Here is a 19,754-nt window from a genome sequence, read left to right as displayed (position 1 = left end):
AACCAAGTGAGGGTGGCCAATTTTGTCTGAAATTGTGTCATAATGCGAAAACTGGGCAGCACACCCTTTTTGAGAATTCCAAAGAGTACCTCACCTAAATTCCCACCCAGGAGTAAGGAATGTCCTAACAGCTTCAAGACACAGAAACCAAGGATACACACTAATTGTTATTACTGCCCTAAATTGCCCCTAGAAATTAGAGTCCAGAAGAGAATTTTTTTGTGATCTGAACCTGATTTGTCTTCTCTGGACAAAAGTGGTAAAGGTGGAAATGCTCTAAGCTTAGACATGAAATGTCAGAAAAGCATTCAACATTGGCTCTTTTGTTTCCCTTTACATTGAACACACCAACATGCTGATGAGTTGCATGAAGCGGTTTGTATTCAACAACACATACCATCATTGCTAAAATCATTGCTGGTTAAACAGTGCAAAACAGAATTCTGTATTTATTTAATAAGATTTCCCACATCTAACCCCTCAAGTCATAAGTCAGCAAATTATGTACAAAATTTAGGAAACTTACAATAAGTGAGCACATTTCAAGAAATTTGCGCCAACAACATCCTGAAAATACTTGGAAGACTCTTTTACCTGCTTTCTCAGTGTAACTAGGTAACATAACATGCTGTAGCATCAATGTTCAGTCAAAAATCTCTGCTGATACTGAAAGAAAATTTTAAAAGAACCTCCTTTAAAACCTTCACTAGGCACTTGTTATGGGCTATGAATTACTCTCTTTTTCATAATAAACGTGTTTATCAATGCCACTCCAATTTTGTCATGGGCAAGAAGACTTACTTGCCTTAACAAATGGCAAACATTGGGCAGACCAACAATCTGAAGTATTTAAAAAGGTGCATTACTGTACATTTCACTGACATGCAAACTAAACACAATTGGAGAGGCAACATAGAAAAACCCTCTTACACTGATATCAATCACATTATTGACAATCATAATGACAAATACTACTACTTCTGGCTGAGTGGACAACACTGGGTAGTCCTTTGTCTGAATACTCTTTTTTTTTATTATCAGTTAACAGCCATATAACATAACCTTTAAATGCATCATGTCCACCAGAAAACTCAACAAATGTACATCTTAAACAAGACAAGGCATAAAAAGTATTTTATACACAGAGTTAAGTATGTCATAAAATTACATTTTATATACAACAATTTGCTGCTAGACTTTGTAAAATGAACAATTCAGGAACTTCCATAAGTTTTTTTAAGACAACATTTGATGATTTGAGGAAAATGATCAATTCATCTTTTACATGCTGCCAGGTAATTCTGTCTTTGATGCTTGTCTTGGTTTTTTAGCAGGAGATACATGACACTGAAAATAAAATGAATTCCCCAGTTCAGAATGGTGTTTATTGATTAACTAAAATGGGACTGAAAATTAAATACAAAAAGGGATATAATTACGTTACTGAAAATATCAATTTTTTTATTTCATTCTTAATTAACAGGCACAATTTGTATGTTGAATACTAGAGATGTCTGCATACCCACAGAATTGTTCATTGTAACCTCTGCAACTTGACAATGCATGATAGGAAAAAAAATGTTTCCTACATTCAGAATGCCAATCCAAAGACAACCCCTTTGGTAATATGCACAATTCATCATTAACATGTATAAAGTTACTCTACATTGAAAAAATATGCATAAACATTTCACAGAACTGTTACCTTTTCCCATCTCTCTAACATTTTTGCATACTCTGCTTCATAAAACCTGAACACTTCCTCACAGTCCTGCAAAGAGAATTTATAAGTAACTTAGAATAGAATTAAAATTTTTGTGTTATGTTTGAAAAACTGTAACACTTAGCATGTTAACAAGGCTGTAACAATTTAGATTTGGACATATTTTTAAGAGGTATTCCAGAAACACTAATAGAATAGAGGGTTTCTTCCATGTTTACATGACCTCTAATCAATGAATCACTACGATAGTCGAGAGAATTCTTGCAACTTCTGCAAACCTGACACAGTAACTGTTACCAGTTTGCATAAATGTCCTGAGTTCTCCCTTCCTTCCTAAGTTTAGTTAAGTCTATGCAATCACGGAAAAAGTCCTCTTTTGCCTGAAATAAGACAGAAATCAACTGACCTGTCGGACATGATGGCCAGGAGGGTTGTATTTTAAACAATTTGACTTCACCAGCAGCATATCAGAATGAAATTCACTGTACTCCTGGTATTTCCCAGACTAGAAAAACACAACCATATATTATTATACCATCAGTAATCAATTCAAAGCTTCAACATCCTTCCCCCCCCTCTAAGCAACCCACAGGCATTTGACCATCGTCTGTGCCTAGCGGGGGGTGGTTCAAACCATTTACTTACCACTTAAGTATGAAATTAAACATAATAACATTTATTTAAACTGTTGTCTTCTAATGAAAAAATGTGTATAAACATTTTATATTCAAATATTTGACCACTTCCAGAATGGCAGAAGAAGTTTTAACAGAAAGAATATCTGTCATGAGCCAATAAGATATAATCATGCAAAAAAAGTCTTGCAACAGACAGCAGGTAATGGTACTAACCTCTAGTTTCACTCTAACTGTTCCAAAATCCATGGGAGTTTTTATTAATTTGTAGTAGCCAGGTGCATCAACTGGGTCCACTAAAAAAATAACAACAACAACAACATCAACATCAACAACGCAGCTAAGTCACAATGTACAGTAGCTTGATTCATAGGAGGAATGTATGACAAAAAGGCATTCAGATGCTGATAATAATACCATAGGAAAACATATCAGTTTTAATCATTATATAAACATTAATAGTTCTTATCATTATATGATTAAAAAAGCTGAAGGATGAACAGAGGCAAGCTGATGAGAAAAAACATTTAAGAAGACAAATACAATTCACTGTACGTAGGATGCAACTAAAAATTCATTACATCACAAGTTTCCATAACCCATCCAAGCTTGGCCCTGTCCAAAAGTGTATTCCTTCATCATTTGCATGTGAGTTTTGCAAAGAACAAATGATTCATTTGGGATCTCTTTTTTAGCCAAGTTAATTTATTACTTATTGTCAGTCTACTTTACCTGGTTTGAGGAACCAAGTGGCAGCACTGAAATCACCTTTCCGTCTTCCTTGGCCACGATAGCTGGCAACTTTCTGCAGGACGCTGAGGAAATGTCACCATAGCTTTATCAGGATCAGTCAATATCTAATGAAACACTCAGTAACTACAATATGACCAATGGCTAATTCATCATGCATAAAACCATCTCAAAAACTGTGATGACTCTGAAAGCACCTTGGATGACAAAATTTGACCAATATCACAAGAGCATGATAGAGTAAAAAGTTGTTAGAATAAATCATTTTTATAGATAAATTACTCAAATAAGGGTTTCAGTAACCTTTTCCATAAGCAGCTGCCAATGGTGTAGCAGGCAGCTGTACTTGGCAAAGGGGCCATAAGGCAAAACCAAAATATGAGAGCCTACTTCCTGGCTAAACAGATGGTGGTACCTGTAAGAGGTCTCATAGGCGCTGGTAGACTGCCAGTAACCATCTTTTTTGGAAATCCCCACTTAAGATAATGTTTAAGGGAGCTCTGTCATCATTTATTTTGGGTCATTTTTGCTTTTAAAATTGTCTTCAGAAGGAAAGGAGAAGCTAAAGAAATGCGAAAGAGCTAGGAAGTAGTTAACAGAGAAAATCGAGCTAGCAGATGATGGATTGCAAATGAGATTTTAAAACATTACTGTAGCATGCTTCTTTATCCTACTTTGTAGATTACCAAATCATCATGGAACTCCCTTGAACATATGATGATTTATAGTCTATGTGATCAACAGATCCACCCGATAAAATTAACAAACCTGAGAGCACCACGCACCCAGCCACTAATTTGTCTTGGTGGTGACACATCAAGGGATGATGGAGGTTTCCTCTTCCTTCCACTGGTTCTAACACTACCAAAAGCCTCAAGAGCTTTCATTTCCTTCTCTGTAAGCTCCAATGTGCTTTCAGGGATACTGTTAGAACTACTTGTGGATGTTGACAAAACATCAATGGGTGCGTCAGAAACATCCCAACTATCATCTTCAGATTGTGACAAAACACTCAGGCTTTGTCCTTCATCAATGACCTTTCCAGAGTGTGACACAGTAGGTGATGGTTCAGTTGCGTCTTTTGTTTTTTCCTCCGATGTAAATGCACTGGGAACAAGAATGGGGGTTTCCTGACTAGAGGATGGTAATTCACTTAAAAATCCTGATGAATCATCAAGCTGATGATCATTTGTTGTTGTATGTTTTACTTCTTCATGTTTTTCAAATGAACTTCCTTCCATGCTCTCCACAAAGCTTGCAATTATTTGAAGGGCATTTTCCACAGGAGGCCCATCCTCTGCAGATGTCCCAGTCACATTCTGATCATCTTCCTGAACACCTTGAAGTGATGACTGAACGTCTGACTCCAAGTCAAATTTAAAAGAATTCTCATCCTCATTATCCACTTGTGAAGGCTCTGAATATATATTTCCAGGTAAACAATCTTTTACTAAATCAGATATTCCACTAGAATCATCCAATCTTTGAACAGTAACATTTTCCATGGATTTCTTAGCATAATTTCCTGCTGTCTCTATGTCTTTAGTTGGTACTTTCTGCACATTTGATCCATCTATATCCAGGAGAGAGACTCCACCATCTTGTAAAGATACTGGATCTACAGCTGCTTCTTGGCAGTCTTCCACAGTTTGTGACATTTCCTCAGCACCATTATCTGCTGGATTTTTAACAGGTGTGCTTTCAGCAATATTTTTGAAAAACTCCGCAGCTGATGGTACCTCAGGTATGTTGCAGCCTGCATTGTCAATTGTTTCAGAACAGATTAGAAGAGAATCATCCTCTGATGACGTATTGTTATCACATTCAGTCACAACGTTTTTTTCATTTGTCACTGCCAATTTGGAGCTCACTGCAACATGTGTCTTAGAGTTTTCCATTATGTCTGAACATTGTGATTCAATGGTTGCATTACTCTGATCTGTAGAATCAAGACCACAATCTTGTCTTTCTGGTACTCCAGGGGAGGGCTGCTCCCCTTCTTTGTCAGGAGGCAAAACTGAAGCTGCTACACCCTGAGAGACAGCTGTATTTACAGCTATTGGCACTGAAGACTGCAGCTGCGATGCAGTGTGAGCAGTTACTCCAGTAGCCACAGGAACCAGAACAGTTGGAATAACAGCTGGAACATTCTTAACTGGTGCTGGTAAGATAGTTGGAAGCTTCCTAATGTTGCCCGAATTGGAAACAGCAGTTGGAGCCACAGTTGATGGTTTTGGAGGAGCAGGAAGAATAGTAGGGAGGGGTCTTGATCTCACCTGTGTAGTGACAGTTGCAGTTGTCAGACTGGGTGCGATCTGTGTTGGAGATGATTTAGGACAGACAGTGGCTAATGCTGGTGATGTTTTGGCGTCTTTCTTGGAAACAGGTTGAGAGTGAGAGGCTGATGAGGAAGTCAGAGGGATCCCTAATAAAATATCAGAGAAGGCAATGAATAACAGAAAAAACCACACTTACCAACCATTAATTACATATATCTATTACAGAAGGCTACATGATTTAATGCTTTGGCTAAGAAGGCTGAAACAATCCCTGTGGAGGGGGCACAGCTGAGTGACTAAAACAATTATACTTACCTTGTGTCTTGGTTATCACTAGCCCCTGAGAGGATGTGGATGGAACGATATTGGAACCAGGTTGTAAAGGGGCTGGCACAGACAGAACCACTCTCTTTGCACCACCTACTAAGGTTGTCATAACAACTGTTTTGGATGCTGACGAAACTGACTGAGTAACAGCACTAGACACTTGAGTTTTTGATGGAGCTTGGGATGTGACTGTACCAGCAGTTGTGACTACTGCTTTGTTCACTGAGGTGCTTTGAGTTACCACCTATTAATACAGCATACATAAAAAAACGTACATTATATCACATATTGGTTAGACTAACATGGCTGCTATAGCCATTTTCCATGAGGTGAAACCACTAAGAGTATTAATATTCCACTTGTATGAAATACCCTTCCATTCCAAGTTATACACCCAGCATTTTGTGAGGTCTCCTGGGAGTTCCCTTGGTATAAATTTAATTTAACCTTTGGTCCAGAGAGCCAGAGTGAGAGTAAAGTATCCTACCCAAGAACACAACACTGTGACCCAGCCAAGGCTTGCACCCAGAACTTTCAACCTTTCAACCCATCCAGCAGGGCCCTACTTTCTCCCATCAAAGAGCAAAATTATCAGAGAGTATAAATTTAATATAAATTCAAATTATAATCTGGGTTAAATTCATACAGTAGAACCTCAAAACAGGAAAAAAGAAATCATGTTTGACTGACAAGGAAGCAGATCTGAAGGGAAAATCTTACCAGTGTGGATGCTTACAGGTGTACATTGTATGAGTGAGTACCACACAAATTATCTCATTTTCATTAAGCTGCAGCTATTATCATGTGTTGTCACTGCTTTGAAGATGATCCTTCCTTGTTTGTTGAAATGTTTGTTATTGTAAATGTTGGGCCGGTGAGAAAAAATTGTAAATAAGACTATTTATTACTTACCTGAGAAGTTGCCTTTGTAAGACTAGAAGGACTACTGCTTCCAGGAACCACACCAGCGACAGTTGTTTTACTGAGACCTGTTGTCATGACAACAACAGGTTTACTCCCACCAACACCTCCAGTTCCTGGAACATGAATGACACGGACAACTGGCTGTGTGTTTGACACAGGTAAGGTAGAGGAGGCTTGAGAACTAGGACTGGGTGTTACCATAGTAACTGTGGAACAGGTTCCCATAGTAGCTGGTGTGACTGACTTGAACTTCACAGTTCCTGGAAGAGGTTTGAATCTGGCAGCCGCAGGTTTCACTTTGTGTCTTGCTGCTAACTGAGCTGCTGTCAAACCAGTTTTGAGTGTCAGTCCAGCAGGGCTCGCAGTGGCTACTGGACTTGAAGCTCCTGTTGAGACATTCTTCACTGCAGTGGACAATGGAGCTTTTGAAGTAAGCACTGTCTTGGGAGGCACTCCAGATGCAGTTTTTGTTTGAGTCTTTGGTGATGACTGTGTCACAGCTGTTTGGACTTTTGCAGGTGATGATGTTGTCGATGTCATTGCCTTATAGCTCAGGATTGTCTTGGTTTGGGACACTGCCACTGTCTTGGTGAGTAGTTTTACTTGTGCTGCTGATGCAGGAAGATTTGTGGTACGTGGGACAGCTTTGATTGTCCCTGCTGGACCAAGAGATTTACCAGACTTAGTCATAGTGCTCACTGATGTGGTCTGTTTGGTGAAAGCTTTTGACACCAGGGAGGGGGTGGGGATGGTCACTTTTGTAACTGGCTTGTTGAGGCTCGTCACACTTAAACGTCTTTTTCTCTTTGGCTTTCCATCATCATCATCATAAGCATCAGCATCATTTGATGGAGTTCCACCTATAGAACAAAATAAAATGATAAATTTTAAAAACAGTCTAGTGGCCTCCTCCACATCCATGAAGTTCCACCTATGGAATGAAATAAATACAATTAATTTGAAAAACAATCAGTTGGCATCTCTACATCCACCAACAATACTTCCAGAGGTGATTAGAATCTGGGCGCGTATCAGAATATCATGACATCATCTGGCAAATAGGTCATGGGAATGGCTATAGATGTACCTATCAGCTAGAGTATATATCCTAATATATCTCCCAAATCTCTTAACCCTTAAACTCCTGGAAGTGATGAACATGCAACTTCTCCCAATAATATACATACCTTATTTAGTAAACAGATAATGAGAATACTCAAATTAATCAGGTAGAAGTTGTTATATTGATGAGTAACACCAAATTCTGGTAAATAATTTACAAGGAAATATGTATCAGCTTAAGGCAAAAATTAACAATCAGATCTTGGATAGGAATTGTACAGCAGATCTTGGATACCTGTCTGAGGTTGTTTTACGGCTGCCGTGGTCTTACTATTTTGCTGGCTTGTCAGTGAAGATGATGTGTTAACAGAAGCACTTGAACTACTACCAGCTTTATTAGCTAAAACAGAAAAATGAAAACCATACAACTCAATGAATTCAGTAAAGCAGATCATCAGAATCTGAACCTGATATGGCAATAAAAGGTATTTGATACCCAATATATATGCAAACATTGTATTTACAACTGAATAAATCTGAATTTAAGCTCTCTGCCCTGAGTAAAGTAGCAAGAAATAATTTACGAACAACAGCGATCAGAAGAGGAGGACATAGAGTAATTGATTATAGAATCAGTTTCCTTTTTCATTTGAGATTATTGGTTCCAGATGGCAATGTTTTCACAATTTTGTCATTGATTGTAACTGACCAGGCTAAAGCCATGACAGTGATCACACTTTTAGATAGAAATCAACAATATTCTGGGAATGACAAAATAAATCAAAATTCTTATTGTTTGGGTTTCTCTTAAAAACTTTGTTTTGGATGACTTTAGTAGACTGTGCTTGGTTTAAAATCAGAGTGGATTAACCCCCTACATTACCTGATGAAACAGGAAGTTTAGCATTTGCTGCAGCTGCAGAATTTGCAGCAGCAGTTGCTGAGGAGCTGAACACTGTTTGTGGAACAAGGCGTGGCATGAGTGGTACAAGCCTTCTCCCCTCTGCTGCCCATTCTGCACAGCTGCCTGCACCATAAATACTAGAACAGTATAAGAGAGAAAAGTGTCTAGATTGTGGGTAAAACAGTAGGTGTTGGACATCTATTAAAAATTGTCAAAGGAACTTGATTCTGTAACAGATCAGACAACGATAAGGATGACAGACTAATAGTCTGTTACTGCTAGAATTTGGCCATGAGTAATTAAGAGTATTGTTTCTCCTCTTCAACAAGATGTTGTCCATCGCAGAATACCGTCTGCAATTTGTCAGGTTTTGCTAACAGTTTACCAACATCCCTTTATACTCCAGGGTGAAGAGATTCACTGAAAGAGTCGAGTGTCTTGCCCTAAAAAACTTATTTTTGTGAACTATCTGCCTATTTGTCCTACCTGTAAGGATAGCAACTCATGACAGAATTACTTATTTTGATACAATGTGCTTAATTATTTCTGTACCTCTCAGCCACAATGCCAAGTCTATCATCACTGTAGGCTCTTCGGACTTCAGCCCTGTGACGCTCAGTTGAAATACTGTTGGAAAAAAAAAAGATCTTCACATGAGTTTTAAACAATACAATTAACTTTGCAGTGGTTAACTATATGTAAGAAATGTAGAGAAAATTGCAATATAGCTTTTCAAACCATTACCTCAGCTGAGTTCCAAGATCTTGCAAGATCTTCTTTTTAGCCCTGTTAATATTCAGTCAATGATGGATTTCAATATGGAGAAAAAGGTAAAGGTGTAGACTATATTTACAAGACGTTAAAAAAAATAACAGCTTATTTTAAGGTAATTTGATATATTGAAATTAAGGATGGAATGAATGGAAGACTACATTATTGTTCAAGGTAAGTTATTCATAGCAGTCAAACCCTTTCACTCTTGACGATACCAATCAGAAATCTCTCCTAACAACATCATTACATTACTAAGCAGAATTGTCAGAAGAGACCCAAAAGATAAAAAGGAGCCATTGTTTAACTCGCACCAAATTCTCAAAGCTGAAAAAATTAGAAATGCATATCTGAATCCTGACTCCACAATTCTTGATTATTGCTAAAACATAACTTCCACACTCACCGACTTAACTCTCCCTGGGCCCTGAAAGCGCTGATAATGGATGAATATGCCTCTAGCTCTGAAAATAAGTATTCAAGTCGTTTCAGTATAGTCTGACTTGTCAAGCATCATACAAATGTGCAGGAAAGATATAAAGTAAAATCCAAAAATACAAATTCAGCTTACCAAGCCTCCTGAGAATCCGCTTGGCTTCATCTCGACTAACATCCATCATTTCTGCACACATTTCCTTTAAAAAATCTTGACCATCCCTATCAAGCACGAAATTTGACCAAGAGAAATATAAATCTAAAATCTCCTGACCCCTTTTAAAAATAATGTTTTCAATCAAATAAAGTCCGAGCAAAATCGAAAGAACTCTTGATCTTCTAAAGATACGAAAGTAACACAGAAGAAAACCTTTCTCCAGTCTACAGCTGATCACAAAAGTTAAGAAATTACGCTATCTAAATAACGTTTGAGTAGAAAAATCAGTATTATTCCAAGTTTAATTCCAATACCAACAGTACGTGCAAATAACAAAATTTGAAGCATCGATAATTGCACTCATCCGCGTGTTGCTCACTTCCCCTCGGTATTACAAATAATGTGAACAAAGCAATGAAGATCAGCTGTCTTCTTCGACTTCGGAGAAGGTTTTCGCAAAAACAAAACTCAACTTTTTAAGACCTTTAAAGCCAAAATTCTCGAAATTTCTAGTGTTTCTGTTATCAATAATTCTACTTGGAAGAATCAAACAATAAAGGGTTAAATTCTGAGCCTGATATAAGAGCTCCAAGTTACAGGTTAATAACCTTCACTCCACATCTTCGATGGCTGGTTTCTGGCCCGCGGGTGAATCAAATTTGAATGGAATTCGTTTGAAACATTGCAACGAAGCACAATGAGGGTAAAATGACGTGAAATCACAATATCATTTAACAACCGTAGAAGTAAAGTGACAGATTGTGACATTACCTAGAAATAAGGCGTTACTACCATTGGCAATCAACGAAGGCAAACCGTCCGCCATATTGATTCATCACATGTTATTACGCGTGCGTTATTGTTATTTACAAAGGCATTTTCCTTGCGGGCTCAGCGTCGACTTAAAGGAGCTGTCAAGTTTATCCTTCTAAGGCTTTCTTAGGCGAACGAAGCATCCGAGAAGATTTAGTGGTTCGATTGAGCCCAAACATAACTCGACGCTGCTTTTAAGGTAAGAAATTTATCAAGTAGATGATATGGTTCTTATCCACCGAACAATACCTTCCGATGATGAAACAGTTCAAGTCTCCGTGCACACATATGAAATTGTTTTTATTATTTTTCCATGACCGGGCACAAAATCAGAAGAGGTTCAAGAAAGCTATTCCCTGTAATTTTAGTGGCTTTATATGTGATAAAAGAAATCCAAGCTCTGTGAGGGTTCTAAGTATAAATCCAGGTCAACAGTACATAAGTTTTTTATTTTTATTTTGTGAGCAAGACTACAGTTGATCGGGTTTTGCCAATGAAATGTCTGGATTTCATGAGGGCGTCTCATGCATACTTGCATACAATTTAATAATGCACACACCTTCTGCTATTATTACTCTTATATCAATGCTTACTTGGAATCTTCAGGGTAAAAAATTCCTAACACTATTTCTACCCATTTTTTGGTCATGTCATTTGCCATTCGTCAGCAATATTCAATGTCTCTCTTCAACAGACATTGTACGTTTGTCATAAATTATGCATGCAGCCTTATTTGTGTTGGTAAATCTAGGTCTATTCTTGGATTCCTCGGTGCGTAGGTGGCAACCTCAAACATTTTGATAATATGATGTTGCTTCTTCAAAGAAGATCAAAGTATTTTTCCTCTTGGAGATTGGAAGATTTGGAGGAACTAAACTTAGATACTTAATTGTGACAATTACGAGAACTTGACTTTTTTTCTGCTAAAAGGTTTCATCACCCAATCAAATTCAAATTTCTTCGCAGCATTAGTTGGGTAAATATGTACAGAAGTGATTTAATTATTTGTATAAATCACGTAATAGGTTTTAATCTATTGATTTATCAGCCAATTCAAGTTAAATGACAACTGAGCAGGGCTAGAAGATTTTAAATGTAACACATATTTTCTTTTTTTCAACCCAGTGAAGCCTATCATTTATATCAGCCATTTTGAATTTAAGAATCCATAAACAATGCAAGAAACTGGTGTAAAGATTAGAAAACTGTAATCACAAAAACTTTTGGTGTGTTTCATTTAAATATACAGGTGTATATAACCTACATAAAAAAAGACAAAAGCTTTGCTGGAATTCAAAACATTTTTTATCAAAGCAGTTAATTGTTCAATGACTGTTGCTTACTTGTGGCAGTCTGTGTTTAAGAGTGATTTCAATAGCTTTCAGTGATAAGGATGGATTTTATTTAATTTAAAATAAATCATTTTTTCAATAGCTTTACAATAAATGCAATTGCTAAAAAGAGCCTCCTACAATTAAGTGCAACGCTGTGAGTGCTGTTTTTCAATAGATGGTATCTTTTCTTTGAAGCTCTCCATGAGTAAAGTTTAGGAAAACTGGGGATATTTTATTTATTCTGCAATTTGCAGGAATAAACATTTTTAACCAGCTGCTCTTGGCAGAGAATTTCAACTTTAAACCATTCTCCTTGAGGGGTTAATCAACAAGAAAGTTTGTTTCTTTTTCTGAAGTGACTGCAGAATACTTTCTTACCTCAAAAATGAATGCAACAATTGAAAATTCCCTGAATTTAGCCCAGTTTTAACAGGTGTGTGTCTGGTCTTTTGAAATGATCTCGCAAACTATCAAGGATGAAATCACAGAGAAATAAACGATTAAATGAGCTTAATAGAGGCAGAGCATATTGGTTTAATTAGCTCTAGAAACTTTCCCAGATTAAGTATGTTTCAAAAATTATTTTATGAAATTATCACTTATTAGGTATTTTGAGGATGTGATCCTTAGAACTTTTTTTGAGTGGAAATTATCTTTTTATGTCCTTTTCAAAAGTTATCTTCTATCATTTAACACTCTGATTACATTTTGCTCTTGAAGAAATTGTAAACTGAAGATAGAGATGAGTTCTCTTTCTCATCAATGTTTTGATGTGTGTCGCTGTTGTGATTATTGCTGTCATGATTGTGCGATGTCTTGACATGATATGAGCCCCTGGTAGTGTGTTCCCACATACAAACAAAGTATTTGATGGATCCATTCATTTTCAGGTTCCATATGAGTGCACATTATACGCATATGTGATGGGGAATTCTTCTTCCTCGTCATCATCAGCGCCAAAGCACAGCTGTCAGGTGGTGATAGTAGGCGGTGGTTATGCTGGAGTGAAGCTTGCGATAGACTTGGACAGCTACTGCAAGGTCATTCTCATTGATCCTAAAGATGCTTTCCATCACAACATGGCAGGATTACGGTGTATTGTTGAACCTGCATTTGTCAACAAGACTCTGATTCCTTATGAAGGTGTTTTAAAGCATGGGTCCTTTGTAAAGAATCGTGTGGTGAGCTGCAACATCTCAAGAAAGGCTGTGACACTGGCTAGCAGTGAAGAAATCAGTTATGATTATCTTGTCTTTGCTTGTGGCTCATCTGTACCATTTCCAGGTAAAGTGTATTTAAGCATGTTGGTGTATAATTGCAAAGCTCCAGATGCTACTCTCAGATGTATATTGTATTTATTTGGCAGATAATTTTTAACCTGAAAATAAAAGTGAGAGATCTATACTGATTGAAATACTCACTGCCATGCTTTTTGTTTAAAACTATTGACACAATCTTGATATCCAATGTCATAAAAAAATGTGGCTGATACATGGAAATTTTGGATACAGGGAAATTTTGGATAGTCAGATTTCAGGCAGGTTTGTCCAGTAAGAAAGGCATTTTAATCAATCCAATTCTACTTCAGTTTGTGTTAAATGACAATTAGTTTAGTAAATGAAAAACTATCAGGATTCAATTCTTTGCAAATAAAAACTTCTGTACAGTCCCTGCCCACTTCCTTACCCCCTACCCCATGGGAAAATCTACTTCAGTTACTTCTGATAACAATATTGTTTGTAGTTCAGTGGTTTGCATTTGTATCCTGATTTCCATTATAAATGGCCATAACTTACCAAACATTTTTAGAAATTTCAGTTATGTTCACAGTTTTGTTGTTAGTTCGACAGTATTGTATATTTGATTCAACAAAGTATGATATCTTTGTCTACTAATTCTTTAGGAGAACACTAAAGTTCATTTGTTTTGTACATCTTAACAATCGCAATAAAGGAAGCGCTAAAAAATTTTCCCTCCACTTTTTACAGGTAAAGTTCCCCTTGGAACAAGCATGAAAGATGCTGAAAAGCTCTACAGAGATTGCGCCGACCAGGTATACTTCAGAACCTAAAACTTCATGATACTCTTTTATGGTTCTGTTCCAAAAGAGTGCGATGAAACTGTCACCCTGTGTCTATTTGACAATTTTGAAGTATAGGTGGCCTGTATTTATAAAGTCACTTATTCAAGATCAACTGTATGCACTTAAGATGTGACAGTAATTTAAAACACAAGTACCGGTAATGGCATTTAATAAGGCAATAACAGTGGCTGTAATTACTTCTTCAATACTTAGGTCTTAATTTTGTTATTTAACAGTCTATACCATGGTGAAAAACAGCAAATTAATTTTTGACAGTGCAACAAAGAAGGTGTGAGAGAAGGGAGCCACTTTATCTTGTTTGTGCATTTTCAGGTGGCAAAGAGTAACAAAATTGTTGTGATTGGTGGTGGTCCTGTGGGAGTAGAATTAGTTGGTGAATTAGCCTCAGACTTCCCAGACAAGAAAGTTACACTAATGCACAACAGGGAGCAAATACTGGATGACAGATTGTCACGCAAGTTTGTTAAAAAGATTCAGGATGGAATGAAGGCTCTGAAAGTGGAGACAGTCCTTGGGGAAAGAGTTGACATGGATGACCTGAATGTGAGTTGAGTTGCAAAAACTATCATTTTGGAAACTTTAGGCCAAATGTGTTTCCAGAGGAATTTGTCAATGTCTCTGTATATTCCTACTACTTCTGGTGCTTGATTTTTACACTCCCCTCAGCTCTACTAAAATTGAATTTTAGTTACTTTTTACTGAAAACTTTATGAAAGTGATTTTCATTTACAGTTTGATTCAGACAAACCATGGATTACAGGGCCAGTGACACTTACTACCGACCAGGGAACCAGTGTGCCTGCAGATCTAGTATTCCGCTGTACTGGACTCAAGGTCAATTCAGTTGCTTACCAATCCAAACTCTCAGACAAGATGGAAAAGAATGGAAGTCTTAAAGTTGACAGATTCCTTCAAGTGGAAGAGATTGAAAATGTGTTTGCTATTGGAGATTGTAACAACACCCCTGAATTGAAACTAGCGTACACTGCAAAACTGCATGCTGGTAAGCTTGATCTTTAAAAAAAAAAATGGTAATAAATGATAACTAAATGATGATCGTACAGATTTTGTTTTCCAGTTAAAACTTTAAGGATTTGTTGTTGTGAAAAGTATTAATGTCCAAGATGACCATTTTGGAGACCTTGTAATTTACCTTAAATATGTCTTAAAAGGGGTAACTATCTCTGATTGATTTTGATGAAAATGTTAAAAAGTAATCAAGGGAGAGACATTTCGCATGCAAAATTGATCATGACACTCCCACTCCTAAAGGAAACCTATTTAGCAGGTTTTATGACTGTCATCAGTATTTATCACAACTTACTTTTTATTGGTATTTTGTCTACAGATGCAGTTGCTGAAAATATCAAACGGCTCAATGAAAGCAAACGCCCAAAAGAATACAAGCCTGGTAATGCAGCCATGGCCCTGCCTCTTGGACGGAATGGAGGAGCAACACAGCTCCCAAATGGAATGGTGGCTGGGAGTTTCTTAACCAAGTCGTTCAAAGGGAAGGACATCATGACACCAAGCTTCTGGAAGTTAATGAAACAGAAAATGCCATCTAATTGAATGGCTGAACTTTCAGTGAACTATTATGGACACTTGAAATAAAAAGACCCCTGCATGACTTGATCACAGCCTTGTGGATCATGAAAGGTTGCTATGGTATGCAATAATTTAGAAGGCACTAGCATTTCTGTGCAAAATTTTAGCTAAGTTTGAAAGTTTGACGTTTGTTACAAATTTGTATGCATGAAGTCATCTAGCAACTTTTTTTCATCTTAGCAAATGCTGTTAATTGTATCACTAAATTGATAGAAAAATCTTGCATTTAAATATGAGACTTCAAAATTGGAGGTCTTACTGATTCATCAACCTCTTTTCATTTTGTGCTGTTTTGTACCTCAACTATTTTCCATGATTGACTGGGTCATATGATCAAGTCATGCAAAAGTCTCAACTCTGTACATTTGATGCTAATAGTGATATCAGTTGCTAAAGGGCATGAGTGACGCCACTTGTACCTTTAAGACAAAGTTATAGTAGTGATATTGGTTTGTAAAGGGTGTGAGTGACACCACCTCTGCCTTAGACAGAAAGTTACAGCAGTAGTGAAATGAAGCATGTCCCCAGCTTCACAAAAGGCTACAATCAGCAGTGAAGTTGTTCATGCATGGACATTTTCACCCCCACTTTATGTTATTTGTATTCCTTTTGACCTTAGTACCATAATCTATTTGCCCCCCTCCCCCTCCTCACCTTACTGCCTGTGACCTTCTGCTAAAAAAAGCAATGCAGAATAGGAGGTGACTATTTTAACAATGACTTGGTACAAATATCTGTATTCTGTGATGATGCCTGTAGTGTATTATTCAGGCACAAAGCGTCCACTAATTTTGTTTTGGATTGCTGCCTCAAACATAATCCATGTTACTGTTCAAGAGCAGACATTTTAGGAACTGTTGGTGGTCCTGTTTTAATAATGAACTGCACAGTGTGATTTATAAGCTAAGCACTTGTTAATATGAAGTGGGAAGGCACCTTTTATTTATTTTGAATAGCTAGAGCCCGCACATAGTAATATTTATTTTTTACTATTTTTGAGTGCTTTTCACTTTAGTTTGGTAAAACAGAAAAAAACATATTTAATTGCAATGGCCAGTTAGAAGGAAAACAAATGTCTCCAGGAACTGATGGAAAAATCTGATTAAGAGAATGTTAATGCCTTCTATTCATAAAAATGCAAGTGAGAAAGAGGCAGTTGGTTTTAGTTCTGCTTCTGAATGGTTGAGAGGATTATGCTAGTTTTGTCAGATCACAAATGACTTAGTCATTTTTACGGTTTCTTTTTACCCTAAATTGAAAATTCCTCAAGTTATTTATTGTCAAATTTCTTCTCCTTAGTGAGACACAGTTACTTGATGTTCAGTGTGTTGGACTTAAGATCCGAAGGGGTCTGGGTATGTGTCCTAGTTATCAGAAGTAGCTGAAGTAGATTTTCCCATGGGGTAGGGGGTAGGGAAGTGGGCAGGGACTGTACAGAAGTTTTTATTTGCAAAGAATTGAATCCTGATAGCAGTAATAAACGATTCTGTAAATGCAACCCACTGATTACCTTAAGATCTAATTGTAAGATGTTATTTCTGGGCATCCAAGTAGAATCCTGATAGAGGTAATAAACGATTCTGTACATGTAACACGTTGATTGCCTCAAGCTGTAATTTCTGGGCATGCTAGTGCATTTGTAGATCATTGCCAACCCTTTCTTTCCATCTTAAGGAGCTGCTACTCAAAGTATCGTGAATTTTCACTTCTTCATCCGAAGCATGTTTAACTCTCTTGTTGGGCTATATTCAAGCTACATACGTTGCTTTATAAATGCGCTTTAGCTCGGCAGAGAATCTGGGTGAGAAATCAGAGGTTGAGAGTTTCGAAGCGTTCGAGTATGGCCGGTTCCAGATTAGTGTTCGTCTTACTTCTGATTGGTTTAGAAGGTGACGTGGTTTTTCGAAACCAATATCAGAGGAAAGTGATAAATGTAATAAAAGTAAAATCAATGCAATCCTAGAATGCTTTCGACACTCAACTAGTACACGCTTTGTGTAAACGGAAGACGGAGAGTCTACTATGTTGTGTACTGCTGGGATGTAGTGATCACGAGTAAAAAGAATTGAATATCGTGAAAACTCAATATAACGTGTGTTTCCTCTAAATTATCTCCCAACAAAGGCTTTGTTATTTAAGCACTGAAGATTGACAAAGCCTTGGACTCATACCTCAAAAGGGTGGTTGAACCTCGCACGAAAAACCGTCAAAGTACACAAAAAAACTGCCAGCCGCGCAGGTCACCTTTTTGCGAAAAGTTCTTCCTACTGACTTTCGACGCGGGCTGCTTTTTGACGTCACGGTGTGCAACAAGAAAGAAAACATTTTATCATCCAGTCAATCAGTTATGAAATCAGTCAGAACATTGGTCAAATAGAACAGTATTTTCATTTTCAGTGACTGAGGTCGCCTTGATCACTTAGATTTAAAGTGTTCCTTGTCTGAACGGAGGAAAGATGCTGAAAAGTTGTTAGGCTTCTGGAACCACGACTGGAAAAATAGGGTTATTCTCAAGAAATCAATGCTTCAGTGGAAAATTCATCAAAGAATAAACACCCTGTCTTTGAATTTGTGGAATATATTTTTTACGCAAATTTTTAGGTATTTTTTGTTTCTTCCGGTTCCTCGTAGGCATATATATTACAAAAACATGTCAAACCTTGTCCTGCTAATTCATTTTCCTTGAAATAGATAGTCAAGTTTACTTACTGGCTAAAATTGGAACATTCCTATCTCCTTGACTCAGTTCATGATTATCCTAATATCAGACTTTGCAATAGGTTATGTGTGATGAATGTTGTTTAGTTGAAGGATGCGGATAGATTGGAGCTGTACACCAAACCCGTGCGCTTAATTACATTTTGTTTACCTAAAAAATTCAAAGAGTTTAACCAGCCGCAAGTGAAGTGAATCGTTTTCCTTTTAGAATTAATTGAAATATGATCCATGAAATGACAGCATGAGGACTTGCAAATAAATAATGAAAACTTTCATTGGCGATCTTTCCATCTACATACAACTTACAAGTTTGTCTGCAAGTCATTTGCGTCAAAGTGGTAAAGAAGTACAGCAATAAGTTGCCGTTTTGAACTGTGATACTAACTGTTTCATTGAACCCATTCATATATCAGACAGCAACTGGCCTTTTTCTCTTCAGGTAAGTCGAGATCTATATGAATTTAGAGCAAAAATAACACTGCAGGGTAATACTCAGAAATGAAGGAATGCATCATGGAACAGTATGCAGAACTTGGGACGTGTTTTCTTCCTTTTATTACCAGCGTTCTTCTATATAGCAGGTGGTTTTCATAGCTGTTTCGTGGTAGAAATGCGACTCTCTTTTAAAAACCAATTTTCGTGGCCGTGTACGGTTAAATGTGTTAGAAAGGGAAATCTCAACCAAAGGGAGTTTATTTCACACATAAAGCTGTCTTTGAACTCGTTTTGAATTTGTCGTTTGGGATATGAAATGCATGTAAAACCAAAATGTAGGGACGATGTATGCAAGATGTCTTCTACACAAACCAGAATCAGTTTTGTGCCCCTTACAGTAAGTATCTAGTGAACAGTGGTGCAGTTTTTTTGTGCAATTCTTGCTTGTGAAGAGAATCTATTATAATTTTCAATTAAATACTTGTGATAAGTATAGAGACAGATGCATTTTCGGTCACAATTTTTTGCATTTCCGCAAAATTCTATTGCGACCTTTCAAAACAAGGTAATATCATAACGCAGGTTTTAATTTTTTGAAGTTGCAAATGACGAAAATGTACAATTAATGTCTGAAAACAGAGCAAGTTTCTCCTGATCTAATCATACCAATAAGATCCAATAATAGAGGCCGTGGTCATCTTGCTGACATAAATGTTTAATCTTCAAAAAAGACAGGCACTGAAGATATATCAAATTTACATATAGATTAATGTTC

General features: G+C 37.1%; 2 protein-coding genes across 3 annotated transcripts; one reads left to right on the top strand and one right to left on the bottom strand.

Annotated features, from left to right (window-relative positions):
* Positions 1-414: 414 nt before the first annotated feature.
* LOC113676189 (uncharacterized) lies at positions 415-10,837 on the bottom strand. 2 transcript variants are annotated; one of them, XM_027192811.2, is made up of 15 exons: positions 10,739-10,837; positions 9,947-10,032; positions 9,782-9,839; positions 9,349-9,390; positions 9,157-9,231; positions 8,584-8,741; positions 7,996-8,100; positions 6,627-7,498; positions 5,703-5,958; positions 3,877-5,533; positions 3,091-3,173; positions 2,575-2,654; positions 2,130-2,228; positions 1,706-1,771; positions 415-1,347 (listed from the first exon to the last, which is right to left on the bottom strand). In XM_027192811.2, exons 2-15 carry the CDS (start codon positions 10,005-10,007, stop codon positions 1,282-1,284), a joined length of 3,678 nt encoding a protein of 1,225 aa, XP_027048612.2. In that variant the 5' UTR covers positions 10,008-10,032; positions 10,739-10,837; the 3' UTR covers positions 415-1,281. The 2 variants fall into 2 exon arrangements, with proteins under 2 accessions (XP_027048612.2, XP_027048613.2); XM_027192812.2 differs by lacking the exon at positions 9,349-9,390.
* A 23-nt stretch (positions 10,838-10,860) lies between these two features.
* On the top strand, positions 10,861-17,418 carry LOC113676191 (ferroptosis suppressor protein 1). The gene is made up of 6 exons (XM_027192814.2): positions 10,861-10,979; positions 13,005-13,398; positions 14,103-14,167; positions 14,531-14,761; positions 14,951-15,221; positions 15,567-17,418. The coding sequence occupies exons 2-6, from the start codon at positions 13,038-13,040 to the stop codon at positions 15,788-15,790; spliced, it is 1,152 nt and encodes a 383-aa protein (XP_027048615.2). The 5' UTR covers positions 10,861-10,979; positions 13,005-13,037; the 3' UTR covers positions 15,791-17,418.
* Positions 17,419-19,754: the final 2,336 nt, after the last annotated feature.

The sequence above is a fragment of the Pocillopora damicornis genome, chromosome 6 (assembly GCF_964200805.1).
Source record: "Pocillopora damicornis chromosome 6, jaPocDami1.2, whole genome shotgun sequence".
In the NCBI taxonomy this organism is placed as follows: Eukaryota; Metazoa; Cnidaria; class Anthozoa; order Scleractinia; family Pocilloporidae; genus Pocillopora; species Pocillopora damicornis.
The sequence above is the reverse complement of the archived record's forward strand: the minus strand, read 5'-3'. Positions and strand labels throughout refer to the sequence as shown.

Coding starts and splice junctions, on each gene's coding strand:
- LOC113676189 (XM_027192811.2), bottom strand. CDS start 10,007: ATGTGTGCAGAAATGATGGATGTTAGTCGAGATGAAGCCAAGCGGATT. Junction 9,232..9,348: donor GATCTTGGAACTCAGCTGAG/GTAATGGTTTGA, acceptor TTTTTCCAACAG/TATTTCAACTGAGCGTCACA. Junction 1,772..2,129: donor CTGGCCATCATGTCCGACAG/GTCAGTTGATTT, acceptor TTCTCTTTGCAG/GACTGTGAGGAAGTGTTCAG.
- LOC113676191 (XM_027192814.2), top strand. CDS start 13,038: ATGGGGAATTCTTCTTCCTCGTCATCATCAGCGCCAAAGCACAGCTGT. Junction 13,399..14,102: donor CTCATCTGTACCATTTCCAG/GTAAAGTGTATT, acceptor CACTTTTTACAG/GTAAAGTTCCCCTTGGAACA. Junction 15,222..15,566: donor CACTGCAAAACTGCATGCTG/GTAAGCTTGATC, acceptor TTTTGTCTACAG/ATGCAGTTGCTGAAAATATC.